The sequence below is a fragment of the Topomyia yanbarensis genome, chromosome 3 (genome assembly GCF_030247195.1).
Source record: "Topomyia yanbarensis strain Yona2022 chromosome 3, ASM3024719v1, whole genome shotgun sequence".
NCBI lineage: Eukaryota > Metazoa > Arthropoda > Insecta > Diptera > Culicidae > Topomyia > Topomyia yanbarensis.
Genome location: NC_080672.1, coordinates 73047408 through 73063677, shown reverse-complemented (window position 1 = coordinate 73063677; position 16270 = coordinate 73047408). Strand labels below are relative to the sequence as shown.

The window sequence follows — 16270 nt, the reverse complement described above, 5'->3', positions numbered from 1 at the left end:
CTGAAATGATATAGCATAATGCACAAAAGTTTCGATCAATTCGCATCACCCAAATTTCTGAAAAAAAAATTCCCAAAAAATATATTTTTACGCTAAAACTCCTATATCCATTCTTTTATATCCTGATGTTTTAGAGCTGCCGATTTTTTTTGACCAAACTACTATTTTTTTACTACCAAACACACCATGTGGGGCCCAAAATCAAGCACTCGGGTGGTCTGATATAGAATCGGTTATAATTAGGAAATTCCGGATTGCTCGACCATTAGAGAAATTTCCGCCAAATGTCGGCTTATCTCAACAGAAATTTCCCTTACATTCGATAAAGGTCCTTCAACACTTATTTCTTTGAAAAATATTTGACACAGTACACTTCTTTTGATTCTGTATTTTATCTACTAATCCTAATTCACCTATATATTCGAGCGTGCACAACAATTTCACCGCTTCACTCACGCCCCTTCGTTTCGATTGCACACCACATTGCTCTCCAAATCGCACTGATGTTCGACAGGATTGAACATCATCCCTTCGGAGCACTCCATGACGTTTGGCTTCCCGGAATAGCACAGCACATATTTCCTGCAAGATTCCGGATGTTCGAAAAAGTGCAGACCTTCATCCGGACAGTTGAAACACTCGTCAACCGTAGCCTGATAGCAGGCTTGCAGCGCCTCAATAAACCGGAAACCCGGTGGACAAACCTTCGGGAAGGCAATTCCTTGATAGCAGGTAAAATACTTGTTACACTGTCGGGGATCATCGACGAAGTGCGTATCCGTGGGGTGACAGGCGATGTCGTCTGTGTTCACTTCGGCAGTGCTTCCGGCGAGGACCGCCACTAGTAGTGTCAGTTTGAGGGCTGAACCTGCGTGTAATTAAACAAATAGAGGCTTAAAAACATTATTACAAACTAATTCTCTACTAACTGGTCATTGCGTCGTTTGAAAAAAAAATCTTATAAAAACATTCAGCTATCGCTGTTGCGTATCAACTAACCCGGTTGGGCTACGGCTCGTGTTTTTAATCGCAAAATATCCAATCGGTTATCTGCACTAGATAAAAGGTTATCTTATTTTACTAATAATTGGGGGACAATTTTGATGAGCCATACCATTGCTCCTGTTTGGGCTTTGTCACGATTATTTGAATTTGTTCAACATACACGCAAAATTTGGTTTGTTATAAACTTTAAACTTTACTACACAAATATTGAACGTGCTTAGTTTCTTCGATTAAATTAAAATTACCAACTAATACAACATGTAATTTGTAAAAAAATTCCATTCACGCATTTAATACTATGGACTAGAATTTATTTGATTTAGCCTACAAAAGTGGAGTGCAAAACATATACATTTTCAATATGTTTTGAGTGTACGTTTTATCAACTTCAAAAAAATTATCATATGGGAAGCAAGTAGAACTCTGTTATCTTTACACAAAATCCCCCAATCTGTGACTAATATTCGCCATTATTTATAAACATTTGTTATTTTTAACATATATTGCATGCGATTTTTCTGTTGCTTCTTTCCGCGAGATTTTAACCATTTTTCTGTCGATGCCTGATGTTTTAATATTATTCTAGAATGGCGAACTGTAATTTTTCTTTATCTTCTTCTACGCACTACCCTCTAAAAGAGACAAGAACTCCTCTCCTCATTGCAAGACTGAATTTTTTTAGTCTAATCTTCAACTGTTTGCACGTATGGTGCTACCGGAAAGAGAACACTTGCTGACTCAACGCGGTAGTTCGGAAAACCTTAATTACTCTCGCGTTTCGTTTTCCGTGCAAAGCCATTGCTCTTAATCAGGGCTGATCCGATTTCTCACAGCTCATTTCTCATTCGTCGTGGCGGCGCTGGCGGTGCGGCGTTTGTGCAACCCGAATTCATTCCTTCGCCAGCAGCAGGCAGCCGCTTGTTCGGAACATATAGAAAAGTGTTCGAGCGTGCGAGATCCAATTAATTTCGGAAAATTTGGCTCTCCGCTGTGTACATACGATCATGCCAACCTGCCGGTTAGCGTATTTTATATATTTCATACAGGTTGGCGGTTGAATCAAAAAAAAAAATGGTCGGAGATCAATTTGCGTTTCGCAAGATCAGTAAATGCTGGATTGTTAAACAGGCCAAATACTTTGACGCCGTACTTGCTGCAATGGGTTGTAAGAATTTTAATTTGATTGATTAGTTAGCTGGAATAGTTTTGATGTATATCTTTTATTTTCAGTTACCGATTTAAAATAACCAGCTGAATTTTTTTCTCCAAATTGAATTTCATTTATATTTACACTTCTAAGTTTTATATTCAATAAATTAGCAAAAGTTCTGTTAGATATTGTAGAAAATTGTGGAACTTGTTTGAAAAATCTGTACAAAGTGGCGTTTTCAGAATTTTGAAATTCTACTTGGTTACTTAGATATAGCGAGAAACATGATGAGAAATTGTGAGTTTTTTGCTTTAAATCACTGTATCTAGGGATGTGCTCAAGTTATATTGAAGTTTTAGATGTTTTTATGTGTAAAAATGTCTGAGGAACGCAATGGCATAAACGTTTTCAAAAGGAAATCACACGAGTTGTGAGAAAAACACAGTTTTAGTTTTAAACTGGAAATAAAGCATTTTTGATAACACTGTAATCAGAAATAACATTTTTTTCTAGATTCCCTGGCTCATTTCCTGCAAAACGCATTTCACTGATTGTTTATAGATCATATGAACGCAAAGATATGAATAAAAGTTAGAAATTGATGATTTTTTTCTATGGAAAATTTTCCATGCACGATTATGACACGTCATACAAATTTTGTCATCAATACACGTCTATGACACGTGTGAGTGTGACTTTTGTTTACATTTATAGTAAAAACTCGCAACATAGTCAACCGATCTTCGTAATATTTGAGAGATTAATGCAGAATAGATAGAGCATCAATTGTCTTCTTTGGATTGTTTATACCATTTATAAATTTCAAGATATTCAATCTCAAACTTTAAAAATCGTTTTTCTCGAAATGTGCTAAATGGCGCTTGTCATAAGATAGCACAACAGCGACGATATGGAAAAAATATTAATTGAAAAAAGTTGCGTTTTTCAATGAGCTTACCGAAAAAATTTCACAAAAAATTATTTTTTGTTATATAACTTATGAAATTTGCAATTATTTAAAACAAATTGAATTTTTTTGAAGTTGGACTAATTTTTTTACCTATTATTTTTTTTGAATATTAAGAATCACGTTAAAAAGATTGCGTAAAAATTTGGGAGTGGATATCAAAATACTTTGCGAGATATTTCAATTATAAACTTAAAACAAGGGCAATTTTACACTAAACACCCAGTGTTAGGTCTGTTATATTTGAAATATCTCGTAAAATACTTCCAGTTCCATTCTGAAATTTTCACATAATCTACTCGATGTAATTATAAATTATTTAAAAAAATAAAAAGAAACATTTTTGGCGCATAAACATAAATTACATAATAAAAACAAATATTTAAAAAAAAATCCGGTGAGATCATGCGAAAACGCAACTTTTATTATGTTATGCTTTTTTCCACTAATCTAATAGTTTCTAATTTATCGGGAATTGAAAAATGTTCAATTTTATTAAATTTATGAAATTTAATAAAATATTTTAGTTCCAAAACTCATAACTTGAAAATCATATCAAATCCAGCCAATGCTAAAAATGCGTGTCAATAATTTTAGACTAAACAAAGCAAAAAGAAATTGGAGGGAACAAAAATTGAATTTGTAAAACTGATGTGGAATGACTCGTAGTCTGCAAATATATGATTTTTTTTGGTGGAAGTGTTAGAACCAAAAAATTGTGTTTTAAAATCTACCTAACAACATTTTTTTTTTGATAACATAAGTATATTAAGAAGATTATGTGAAAATTTCAGAATGGAATTCGAAGTATTTTACGAGATATTTCAATTATAACAGGCCTATTACTGGGTGTTTAGTGTAAAATTGCCTTGTTTTAAGTTTATAATAGAAATCTCTCGCAAAGTATTTTGATATCCACTCCCAAATTTTTACACAGTCTTTTTAACATGATTCTTAATATTTAAAAAAAAAATTAAGTTGAAAAAATTTAGTACAACTTTAAAAAAATTCAATTTGTTTCAAATAATTACAAATTTCATAAGTTATATAACAAGAAATATTTTTTTATAAAAAAATTTCGGTGAGCTTATTTAAAAAGGCATATTTATTTATTTGTTTATTATTTTTTTCCATATATCGAATCGTTTCCGAGTTATCAGTGATTGAAAAATGTTCAATTTATTAAAGTTCAGAAGTTCAAAAACTAATAACTTGAAAAAAATATAATATTCAGCCAAAACAAAAAATACGTGTCAATTATTTTTAACTATAGAATGCAAGAAAATTTTTTGGAAAGAATCGAAATTTTGGATGTAAATCTGACGTGGAATGATTCATTTATCTTATTCAGTTTTTGCATTTAGTTCATTCGCTTCATTTTATACGCTTATTACATTTCGTGCATTTTACAAACTTTTTTTACAATGTTGTATCACATTCGCTTTATTATCAATCATTCTCGTTTGTTAATTTAATTTTTTTTATTTTATTATCAACCATTCTCGTTCGCTAATTTAAGTTTTTTTTACTATTTTATTAATTAAGTTAAGTTAATTGTTTGATTCAATTAATTCATTTAGCTCATCTTTCTATTTTTCTTGACCTATTCAGTTTATTCATTGTAATCATTATATTGGTTTGTCTACTCTTGGTGGTATCCAACGGGGAAAACAGATCGAAATAGTGAGTTAAACGAAACCAATCATGTGAAAAAGTCTCCCCCAGAGCCAGGATTTGAACCAGCAATCCTTGGAACTCCGGCCCAATGCACAAACCCTTATGCTATCCCTGTTGGGCTATGATGACGTCCCGGGAAGGTCACACGATTATCGCATAGGCGACTGGGATCATACACTGCCTTTAAAGCGAGATCACACACAATCACAGCTGCCACCCAAGCTCTGTCATTTACCCGAAGTCTGAGGGATAATGAGCTAAATTTTTACACTAGACGATAATAGAACTGTTGGCTTTGGGAAATTCAACAGATCAAAAGTGTCGGGTGGCAGCTACGATTGTGTATGTGTACGCTTTAGAGGCAAGGTCGATAATGTGGCAGTCATGTGTTCTCTCTGGGACGTCATCATAGTCCAGGGATAGCATTAGGGTTTGTGCATTGGGCCGGAGTCCCAAGGGTTGCAGGTTCGAATCATGCATTTGGGGGACTTTTTTCATAATTGCTTTCGTTTAACTCACTGTTTAGATTTGTTTTCCCTGTTACCAGGGTTACCCTGATACCATCAAGAAAGTCTTAAATAAGTCGTTGGCACTTACGTCAAAAACACGAAAAAAGAATTATTTGTGTATTGGTATGATTTATTTTACTAATTTTATTTATTTCATTCATTTAATTCATCTGCTTATTATTAAATCTGTGGAATTTATTATATACGTAATTTTGTTTATATTGTTCTTTCCATCAATTTGTTCTTATTAAAATGATCTTGCTTTTTTTTTCTAAATTTTATTCATATTATGCATGGTAGAAATTTTGAAATATTTTCCATTTTACTTATTTTATTCATTACATTAACCATTTTATTCGCATTTTTTATTGCTTTGGTTTAAATTATGCATTCTACACATTTCATTCAGGTTAATTGTTTTATACATATTTAAATATCGCTGTCAATATAATGAATTTCATCATAAAGTACAAAATATACGGCATAAAACCCTGATATTTTTTACTAATTTTAATAATTGAACTCAATTGAATATTGTGGTATTTTATTATTATTATTACTAGGTAGTAGTTCTATTCGTTATATTTATTTTCTTTATTTACACTTTTCTATTAAATATGTTCATTTTATTCTTTTCACGAATTTAATGCAATTTAACCCATTTTCACTATTTCATTATTTTGATTGTTTTATTGGATTTATTTGTGCACTTTGTTCATTCGTTTTGGGGTTTAAAGCATTTTATTTATTTTATTCATTTAATATATTTTATGCATTTTGTTTATTTTATGTATTTTATTTATTTTATTTATTTTATTTATTTTATTTATTTTATTTATTTTATTTATTTTATTTATTTTATTTATTTTATTTATTTTATTATTTTATTTATTTTATTTACATTATTTATTGTATTTATTTATTTTTATTTTATTTATTTTGTTTATTTTATTAATTTTATTCATAATAAACATTTCACAGTAAAGACCTGTTTTCATACACCCCTATCTTTTTACCCTTTCATACCGAACATTCTTCCAATCTATTTTTCCTTGAAAACGATGGGGTCAACAAACACGAAAAATCTTATTCCATAAAGATAGGTGCTGGGGGTGGATGGAGCGTAGTTGGTAAATCGATTGCCTTGTACGCAGCGCACCTGGGTTCGAGTCCCGACCCCGCACATAGGGTTAGAAATTTTTTATAAGAGATTTTTCTAACCCGAAGAGGCGAATGCCCTTAAGGTTAAAACCTCTATAATCGAAATAAAAAAAAAATATGTAGTCAAAAAAAGTTTGAATTGATAGGTTTTATCAGTTTTTAATATTATTTTAAAACGGGGATATAATAAAATTTAATTTATCGTCGTCAACGAAAACTGTCCTTGGCAGCACTGCTCCATAGAAGTCTAATCAGACTAATTGCAATAAGCTCAGTGCTAGAGCTGATACTTATAATTGTTAGTGCTCAAATGAAAGGTTATAGTCACATTTATTAGTCTTACCTGTTTTTGTTAGCAAATCTTGCCTGAATCAAAAGTTAAAAACGTTGTTGTTCATAAACAGGCTGAACAAGAAGAGGTTAATAAACCGAAGCAGTTAACATATTCTTCTTTGGTCCTTAAAGGTAGCCGTATAACCATTTCTGAATATATAATGTACATTTTCTTTAGGGGTTTTTTCAGTGAATAACCTAAACTTTTTTTTATTTTTTTCAAATTTTACATCATGAAAATATGATAAAATATGCCCAAGAAATGTTTTATTCGAATTGTACTTAGCTTATTTACTTATGCCCATTAAATGATTTCTCATATGTGACTTGCAAAATCGAGACAAAAATTTGACAAAAACGGCAGTAGAAAAAATCGTGGCAGTCAACGTCGGGGGCCGATACTATCTTCACTGTAGTTTACATATTAAAATCATTTGATTCATTTTTTCATTATAGTATTTTTCATTTTATAGTTTAATTCTTTTTATTTTTTGTAATCATTTTGATAATTTCATTCATGTGAATTTCATTATTCATTTTATAGTTTTTTTTCATTTTACTAATTTCTTCATATTATTACATTAATTTTATACATTTTGTACTTTACATATTTTTTAATCGTTTTTTCATCTCTTTTATTTTATTTTCATTAGTCCATTAAATCATTTTATTTATTTATTCATTTTATTCATCTTATACATTTCATTCAATTTATTTATTCATTTCTTAATATTATTACTTTTATTTATTCTATCCATTTTATTCATTTCATTCCTTTTATTCATTTTTTGCCTTTCTCATATAGAAAGTTTATGCAATCACTCTGAACATCGTCAACCTAATACCGGAGGGCCAAAGATTTTTTTGTGAATAATATAGGTTTCTGAATTTGAACAGAAGCGAAGCTAGGGGTATGCGGTGAGGGGTTGCCTCCCACATAACACGCCGCCCCTCCCTTATTAACCAGCCCACGCCCAGCCTACCATATTTTTTTTAATTTTTGCCCGTTTACATCTTAAAAATAATAAAAATATGCCCAAGAAATGATTCATTCGAATTATAATTCATTCGATTGTTTGAGCATTTTACGACTTTTCATATGAGGCTTGCGAAATAGGGTAAAAAATCTGACAAAATGGGCGGTAGAATAAATCGGGACAGATCAAATCGGAGGCTGATAAAATTGAGTCTTCACCGTATTCATTTTATTCAATTCATCCATTTTGTTTATTTGCTTATTTCATTCATTTGATTCACTTTTTCCATTCTTGAGATTTTTGTTATTTTATTAGTTTTATTTATTTCTTTATTTTATTTAGCTCATTAATTTTATTTATTTTATTAATTTTATTCTTTTTGTTTATTTTATGCTTTTTATTTATTTTATTCAGTTTATTTATTTTAATCATTTTATACATTTTTTAGCTTCATTCATTTTATTTGCATCATTAATTTTGTACATTTAATTCATTTTATTTCTTTTGTTTATTTTGTTCATTTTATCTATTTCATTCATTTTATTCATATATGCATTTTTGCCTTTCTCAATAGAAAGGTATTGCAATTGCTCTGAAACCCGACTTTTTAACGGTGGCCCGGAGGGCCGAGTGACATATACCATTCGATTCAGTTCGTCGAGTTCGGCAAGTGTCTGTGTGTATGTATGTGCGTTTGTGTGTGTGTATGTGACCAAAAATGTCACTCATTTTTCTCAGAGATGGCTGAACCGATTTTGACAAACTTAGTCGCAAATGCAACGTTCCCATAGGTTGCTTTTGAATTTCTAATGGATCCGACTTCTGGATCCGGAATTACAGGGTGATGAGTACGAACACGCAGAAAATGTCGATTTTAATAAATTCTGCAATGAATGTATAAAGGTGAAATTTTTTCCAAAATATGACCACAACTGCTTCGATTTGTAGTATTAGGTCACTAACATCCATTCAAAGTCTATTTGGCCACATTGGCCACCGTCATCGGTTTCGGAAGCCCCGGCGGAAGTATCTAAATTCAGAATAACAGTCACATCGGTTTCTCGGAGATGGCTAGACCGATTCAACTAAACTTGGTCTCAAATGAAAGGTATTGCGGCCCCGTATTTAATGGCTATTTAATTTCATCCGGATCCGACTTCCGGTTCCGGAGTTACATGTTGTGGCGTGCGATCACTTAGCATATTGTGATTCAAACCGATACTCCGATGAAAGCAAAAACGGTAAAAATTTCGCTAATATGTCTCTCAAACAAAAGCGGCCATCTTTCAAAATTAACGAACTCACATCAGTTTCCCGGAAATAGTTGGGCCGATTTTCACAAACTTAGTCCCAAATGATAGCTATAATATCCCCACAGATGTCTATAAAATTTCGTACGGATCACTTATATGGGTCCGGAAATATAGACTAAATCGTCCGGTCACATATGAAATTCCGTTATAAGCCGGAACTCAATTTTTTTTTCAAAGCGGGGCGCCATGAAATTTCAGAAATCGAATTCGTATTTTTGATGACAAAAATCTTAAAATGCATGAAACATCGAGATTTTATGTTATCACGAAAAACTTTTTTTTTATGAAAATCGACTTTTTGGGACTTTCGCATTTTTTTACAGTTCAATATTACCGTGGCTGTTTTTTCTCTTCTAAAATTTTAGAACTCGAATAATGATTTCTTTTCTTGCATATTTGTCATGTCATGTACCCGATCAGAAAACCATATCAAAAATATATCAAAATTATTGCTCAATTTGATGTTTATATCATATGATCATATAATTTTGATATATGTCGCTTGGAACAAATTATAAAAAAATTTAAATTATATCATGTTTTGATTTGTCAATAATGATATCATATAATATATCATATTTATATCAACCATATTGTCTTTTCAACATAGTAAGAACAACAAAATAATATCTTTCCAAGGCAGTTTTACGAAGCTATAATGATGCCATTAGAGATGAATCCTCCCAAGTACTGGCTCCAAATCGCATTACTGGTAGTCTTGTCTTGTCATAGGTTGGAATGTAAATACATAAGAGAATGTACATTTGTAAAGTCGCTGATTACAGAACACAACAGAGAAAATGTTCCGCTGTAGGCCCACGAAGCAGCAAGTAGCTTTAGAGATTTGATTAGACCGGTTTCGGCATAGGACAAGCCAAAAGAGCAGCACTCTGTAAACCATGAAGAGGAATGGAAGCTAAATGTATATAAATTGCAGGCAAGCTATTAAAGAAGAGTATAAAAGACTGGAACATGCGAAAGAATAGGAATAAGCATTTTGAATATACTAAGGATGTAAAGCGCAAAACAGGAACGCCCCAGAAAAAAAATTAACAAATTATAAAAGTACGCTGAACTAACTGCGAGTTCTAAGTTAGAACAACTTCCAACAAGTAGCTGCGACGGTAAAAATAATAATCAAATTAGTAACACAGCGAAATTAAATGAAAATTGTACTAATGAGAATTATCTTTAACAAGAAATTATTTGATTTATTGATTAAAAACAAAAAAAAAAATATTTGGATTTATGTGATACAATTCTGATATTTTCAGATATATTTACTGTCCTCAATTAGATATAAACTATCTTAAATATCCGTCTGTGTGATATAATTATTATATCAAACCAAGACTCAACAAAAAGACTTTCTATCAAAATAGACTGAGATATAATAAGATATAACCGATGCATTTTCTTGGTATAAAAACTTGATATTTTAACAACTATCCAGTTATATTTTATAGCAAACAGAGATATATATTTTTCCATGATATAATATCTTGTTTTGCTATAATTTTGATGTTGATTTCTGATCGGGTATAATAATAAAATATAATATATGCATTTGAAAGCTTTTAATGAATATAAACAACGCAATCATTCTCGTGTTCATGATTGAGAAAGGCACAATTGCACCGCTAGGTGGATTAAATCAGGTTTTTATTTTATTCATTTCTTGATTTTATTAATTTTAGTGTAGTTTCTTCATTTGATTAATTTTAGTTTTTCTATTATTTTAATCATTTTATTCCTTTTGTTCATTTCGATTATTGTTCTCATACTCTTCATTTTATACATTTTATACATTTCAGTCATTTTATTTATTTTATCCTTATTTCATTCATTTGATTCTCTTTATTCTTTATTTATACTTTGTAAGTTTCTTTATTTTCTTCACTTCTTATTTTATTCGTTTTATTTATTTTATTAATTTCATACGCTTTATTCATTTTATTTAATCTTCGTTCCTGTCTCATTTTATTTGTTTTATTCGTGTTTTACATATTTCAGTCAAATTGTTAATTTTAGTAATTTTATATTTGATAATCTTTATTTTAGTCGTGTTATTCATATTTTCGGGTTTTATTATTGATCGTTTTTGTTTTTGTCATTTTGTTACTTTGATATGTTCAATTAATTGTCAACATTTTCCTCGGGCGTCTTCTTCGATCAGAGCTCGAATCTGCGTTCTTCCCTTTTCAGTTGGTTGCATACTTTGTATGAATTCTGCAAACTAATTAATAAACAAATATTGATGGTTGGGTCTAGATTGAATTGATCGGTGTTTTCCACATTATTCCGAATCTTTTTGTTTTTGATTTTGTTAATTATCATCTCCTTGAAATATTTCATGGATCATGAACATTATTTATTGAATTTTTCTATAGACAGAACTTTATTCAACTGCGGTAAAATTCAATCAAGAGTATCTGAATTTTGATCGGAATTATCTTGTTTCCTGAACTACAAACTATGCCAGAATTTACAAGCCATCCTATCAATTTCATGCTTCTAGTCATTATTTTGGTTCGTCAGACATCACGTTCGTACCCACATCATTAATTTGATTTCATGAATAATACCTATTCTCCATTAACAGCGCGACGAAAACCGCTCAACTAACAAGTGATCTCACTGCTCATCGTTGAAACCCGCTCGCTATCGTAGCATTTCGGTGCATCGTTTTCCAGGTACCTGCCTTCGCTACAGCAAACTTAAGGTTACCCATTGTGTGATTTTCCGAAGACGTACTCAGCATCAGATGACCCTTCGTATGTTCATCTACCGTAACCATGATTTTCCGCAATTTGCCTGGTTTCCCCGCTGGGCGGGGAATGGTACCGAATGCAGTTTCTGGCTGGCGATGCACTGTGGTTTCTCGGAAGATTGAACCAGTATCGACTAGGTGGTGTTTTGCGGGTCGGTGTAGTTATCCATAGTTAGTGGATGGTTGGAATGATGCTTTCTATTTGAAAATTCTTGACCGTATACTGTTCTGGAGTCAGAAATTCAAAAATGGTTGTGTTGGGGGTTTGAATACTAGAAGGTGTCCTCATCCGAGGTTATATTTAAACTTTAAAATTACAACATATGCTGCTGGTCTCGTTTGGAGAAGCAATCCTTGCTCCACTTAGTTGAACTCAGGAAGACTCATTTCGATAAATGAGCAACTCAATACAAAAAATGTCTAAATTTAAAAAATTGCGAATAAACAATATTGGAACCAAATAGCACCCAAGCGACGATATATTCAAACATATATGAACATCCAGGCATAGAAACGCATTCAAAACGGACCAATTTCAGCAGTTGTTTTGTGTGCACGGCTGCTACACACAATTGGCTTCGGTTCGGTGAGTCACCCATTTTTCATCTCGTTTTTTTTGTATTTTTGTTCATTGTTTCGCTCACTCCAAACTCTTTCGGAAGTGGAACACCAACTGTTTCAACAAACATACGAAAATCGTACCGTACGTTATTCGACTCCACCGCAGAGTGGTGCTGCTCCCGTTAGATTTGTCTGTACGCGAACAAACAGCAGCGCGCATAATATTGCTTGCGATGAAAGATAGAATGAGCCAGGGGAAGTGGGGGTATTGAAATAGAACGCCAGTGGCCATCAGCCGTTTGTGAAATGACAGATTTTAGCTGCCGAGATTCATGGTAATATAGTTACTGTATGGATGAAACAATATTGAGATTATTAATTTTAAGATGAATCGTTAACCTTCCGGCAGTCGCGCTAGTGCACTCAGTGCACGCTGCTCTGAAAACCTAGTGAAATCGTCTTAGAGGAGCTGCAGCTGCTCGTTCAGTGCGCCATTTGCGCGACTTGCAGAGGGTTAATGAAATAATTCGTTTCTTCTCATGAAAAATAAATTCTAGAGAAAGTGTGCATACACCAATTACATTCATCCCAAAACAATATACCTCATTAGCGAACAAACCGTTTGTCGACGAAGCCTCCCGTCCAGCAGTCCATATAGAGTTTCCACACTCACCAGCGGCATCTTGCGAAAGTGCCTTTTTACTGGCCCCCTCTTTCGAAAATGCATCGAACCATCTTTTAATTACCATCGAAAGCCAATTTGGACCAGTCGGTTAAGCAAAGACCACCTCCCTTCGACAGGGCTCATGATTTGGGAATAGCATTTGATCCGTTATGTACCGGGGGAGCTAGCGTGCCTCAATTCGTAGCTCACGCAAGCGTCGTGTACACTTCTTTAGAGCGTTACTCTAGCAAGCTCGTGGCAGGCTGTTCACGCAAAACTGAAAGTGAAAATCATTTCTCACCAGGTTGGTTTGTAACGAACTACAGATGCTAAATTTAATGGAGCACGATTTTTGCGTGGCGTGAGAGAGAATGCGATGTTCATATACTGTGCTTAGCGCAATGCGTGTTGACTGGATTTTCAGCTAAAACTTCGCACGGTTAAGGCTGACCTTTATTTTCATGCAGCAGCTGATCGTTTCGTTTGAGGGAAACCGATTCGAGTGTTGATGTTAATGAGAATACGATGCGCTTGGCACAAGATATTGCTAAGTTTGCTTCGGGAATGAAATGAAAGTCAAGATCTGGGTAACTGGAACCAGAGAATACTAATACCTGTTTTATGCAATTAGGAGCGGATTATCATACATATAAGCGGTCTAACGACCGTTCGGTCTAACGACCGTTCGGTCTAACGACCGTTCGGTCTAACGACCGTTCGGTCTAACGACCGTTCGGTCTAACGACCGTTCGGTCTAACGACCGTTCGGTCTAACGACCGTTCGGTCTAACGACCGTTCGGTCTAACGACCGTTCGGTCTAACGACCGTTCGGTCTAACGACCGTTCGGTCTAACGACCGTTCGGTCTAACGACCGTTCGGTCTAACGACCGTTCGGTCTAACGACCGTTCGGTCTAACGACCGTTCGGTCTAACGACCGTTCGGTCTAACGACCGTTCGGTCTAACGACCGTTCGGTCTAACGACCGTTCGGTCTAACGACCGTTCGGTCTAACGACCGTTCGGTCTAACGACCGTTCGGTCTAACGACCGTTCGGTCTAACGACCGTTCGGTCTAACGACCGTTCGGTCTAACGACCGTTCGGTCTAACGACCGTTCGGTCTAACGACCGTTCGGTCTAACGACCGTTCGATCTAACGACCGTTCGGTCTAACGACCGTTCGGTCTAACGACCGTTCGGTCTAACGACCGTTCGGTCTAACGACCGTTCGGTCTAACGACCGTTCGGTCTAACGACCGTTCGGTCTAACGACCGTTCGGTCTAACGACCGTTCGGTCTAACGAGCGTTCGGTCTAACGACCGTTCGGTCTAACGACCGTTCGGTCTAACGACCGTTCGGTCTAACGACCGTTCGGTCTAACGACCGTTCGGTCTAACGACCGTTCGGTCTAACGACCGTTCGGTCTAACGACCGTTCGGTCTAACGACCGTTCGGTCTAACGACCGTTCGGTCTAACGACCGTTCGGTCTAACGACCGTTCGGTCTAACGACCGCTCGGTTTCCATTCCTTAAGGGAGGCGGTCATAAATCTATTCAATGCATTTCTATAGTAAATTTGGGTCGCTGAATTCAAATTTCGCAATAAAAAATCGATTATATCCACCTAACAGTGTGATACGACCTTTCTTATTACATTAAGGTTCAAATAAAAAAAAAATTTCCTTATTTTTTTTAATATTGAATAGTACAAGTAGTGCTGCGCTGGTAAAAAAATGAATAGTTATTCATTGGAAGTTCTCTAAATTTAAGCTTTTGCACCTGAACGCAAATATTATGATATCGTTTTCGAATGTTGTTGTAATCAAATGTTGTTCGTAATTATTATAGGAAGTTAATGAAAGAATTTTAAATAAATCGTGTATTTATTCTTTTAAAATTATGGTTATCGTCAATAAAAATGTGTTTTCCTACAATAAAAATTATCCCATAATAAAAAAAACCTTCGTTAGCGCACCAGCTATTTTAAAATGGCGAAAGGAGAAATAGTTTATGATTTCAATTTTATTCGTAAATATTAATCACATTGGGCTTTTTAACGTACTTGAAAACGTAGTTTTAATATGAAGTAAACTGAGACATTAGCCTCGTACATTGAATATTCGACATGTGTTTCAAAGAGAAGTGTCAAAAAATTAATATAACTCAAGTTATAATGGTTCGGTCGATAAGAAATTTTGGGAAAATAATAATTGAGCTATATAATTTCGATATCAGTAGTAATTATTAACGTATTATTTTTTGATAATGTGATATAAAGTTTTTTGTCTTGCATTATCCCGTTGAACATATACAGCATCTTAGATTCTCTAGGCAGTCTGGGCGCTGAGATGCGCAGCTGAATCCTAGTTTAAGTGAAACTGGACAGCCTAACGACCATTTTGAAAAGAATCTCGGGAAGGATACCGAGGGACAAAGTTAGTTTAAGTCATATTTAAATTTTTAGGTTAATTTTTCTATTACATATACCAATAAACCAATTTTTCTGCTCTCCTTATACTACAAAAACTGAGTTTTATCATTCAGTACATAGCTAATAGAAGTGTCTGAAAAAAATATGAATATTAAAAATTACAGATAGGCAAAAAAAAATTTCTGGCGAGCAATCGATTATCGATATTATTTACATTATCGGTAACCACCCTATGCATTCTTCTATATTCTAAGAAAACCAGTTTATTTTTGACAAAATTCATCATGAAACTATAAAATATACATCCAGAATGATGTAATCGCAAGATAAAAACGCGCCTTTGCCGAAATATTTGTTTGTATTATTGGCCTATGGGGTGACCACTGTGGTTCGGTCTAACGACCGTTCGGTCTAACGAGCGTTCGGTCTAACGAGCGTTCGGTCTAACGAGCGTTCGGTCTAACGAGTGTTCGGTCTAACGAGCGTTCGGTCTAACGACCGTTCAGTCTAACGACCGTTCGGCGTAATGACCGTTCGGCGTAATGACCATTCGGCGTAATGACTATTCGGCGTAATGACAATTTGGCGTAATGACCATTCGGCGTAATGACTATTCGGCGCAATGGCCATTCGGCGTAATGACCATTCGGCGTAATGACCATTCGGCGTAATGACCGTTCGGCGTTATGACCATTCGGCGTAATGACCATTCGGCGTAATGACCATTCGGCGTAATGACCATTCGGCGTA

At 34.1% G+C, this 16270-nt stretch overlaps 1 protein-coding gene across 1 annotated transcript; it reads right to left on the bottom strand.

Moving 5' to 3' along the window:
* Positions 1 to 418: 418 nt before the first annotated feature.
* LOC131693874 (protein obstructor-E-like) lies at positions 419 to 984 on the bottom strand. Its single transcript, XM_058982121.1, has 2 exons — positions 930 to 984; positions 419 to 868 (listed from the first exon to the last, which is right to left on the bottom strand). Exons 1-2 carry the CDS (start codon positions 934 to 936, stop codon positions 453 to 455), a joined length of 423 nt encoding a protein of 140 aa, XP_058838104.1. The 5' UTR covers positions 937 to 984; the 3' UTR covers positions 419 to 452.
* Positions 985 to 16270: the final 15286 nt, after the last annotated feature.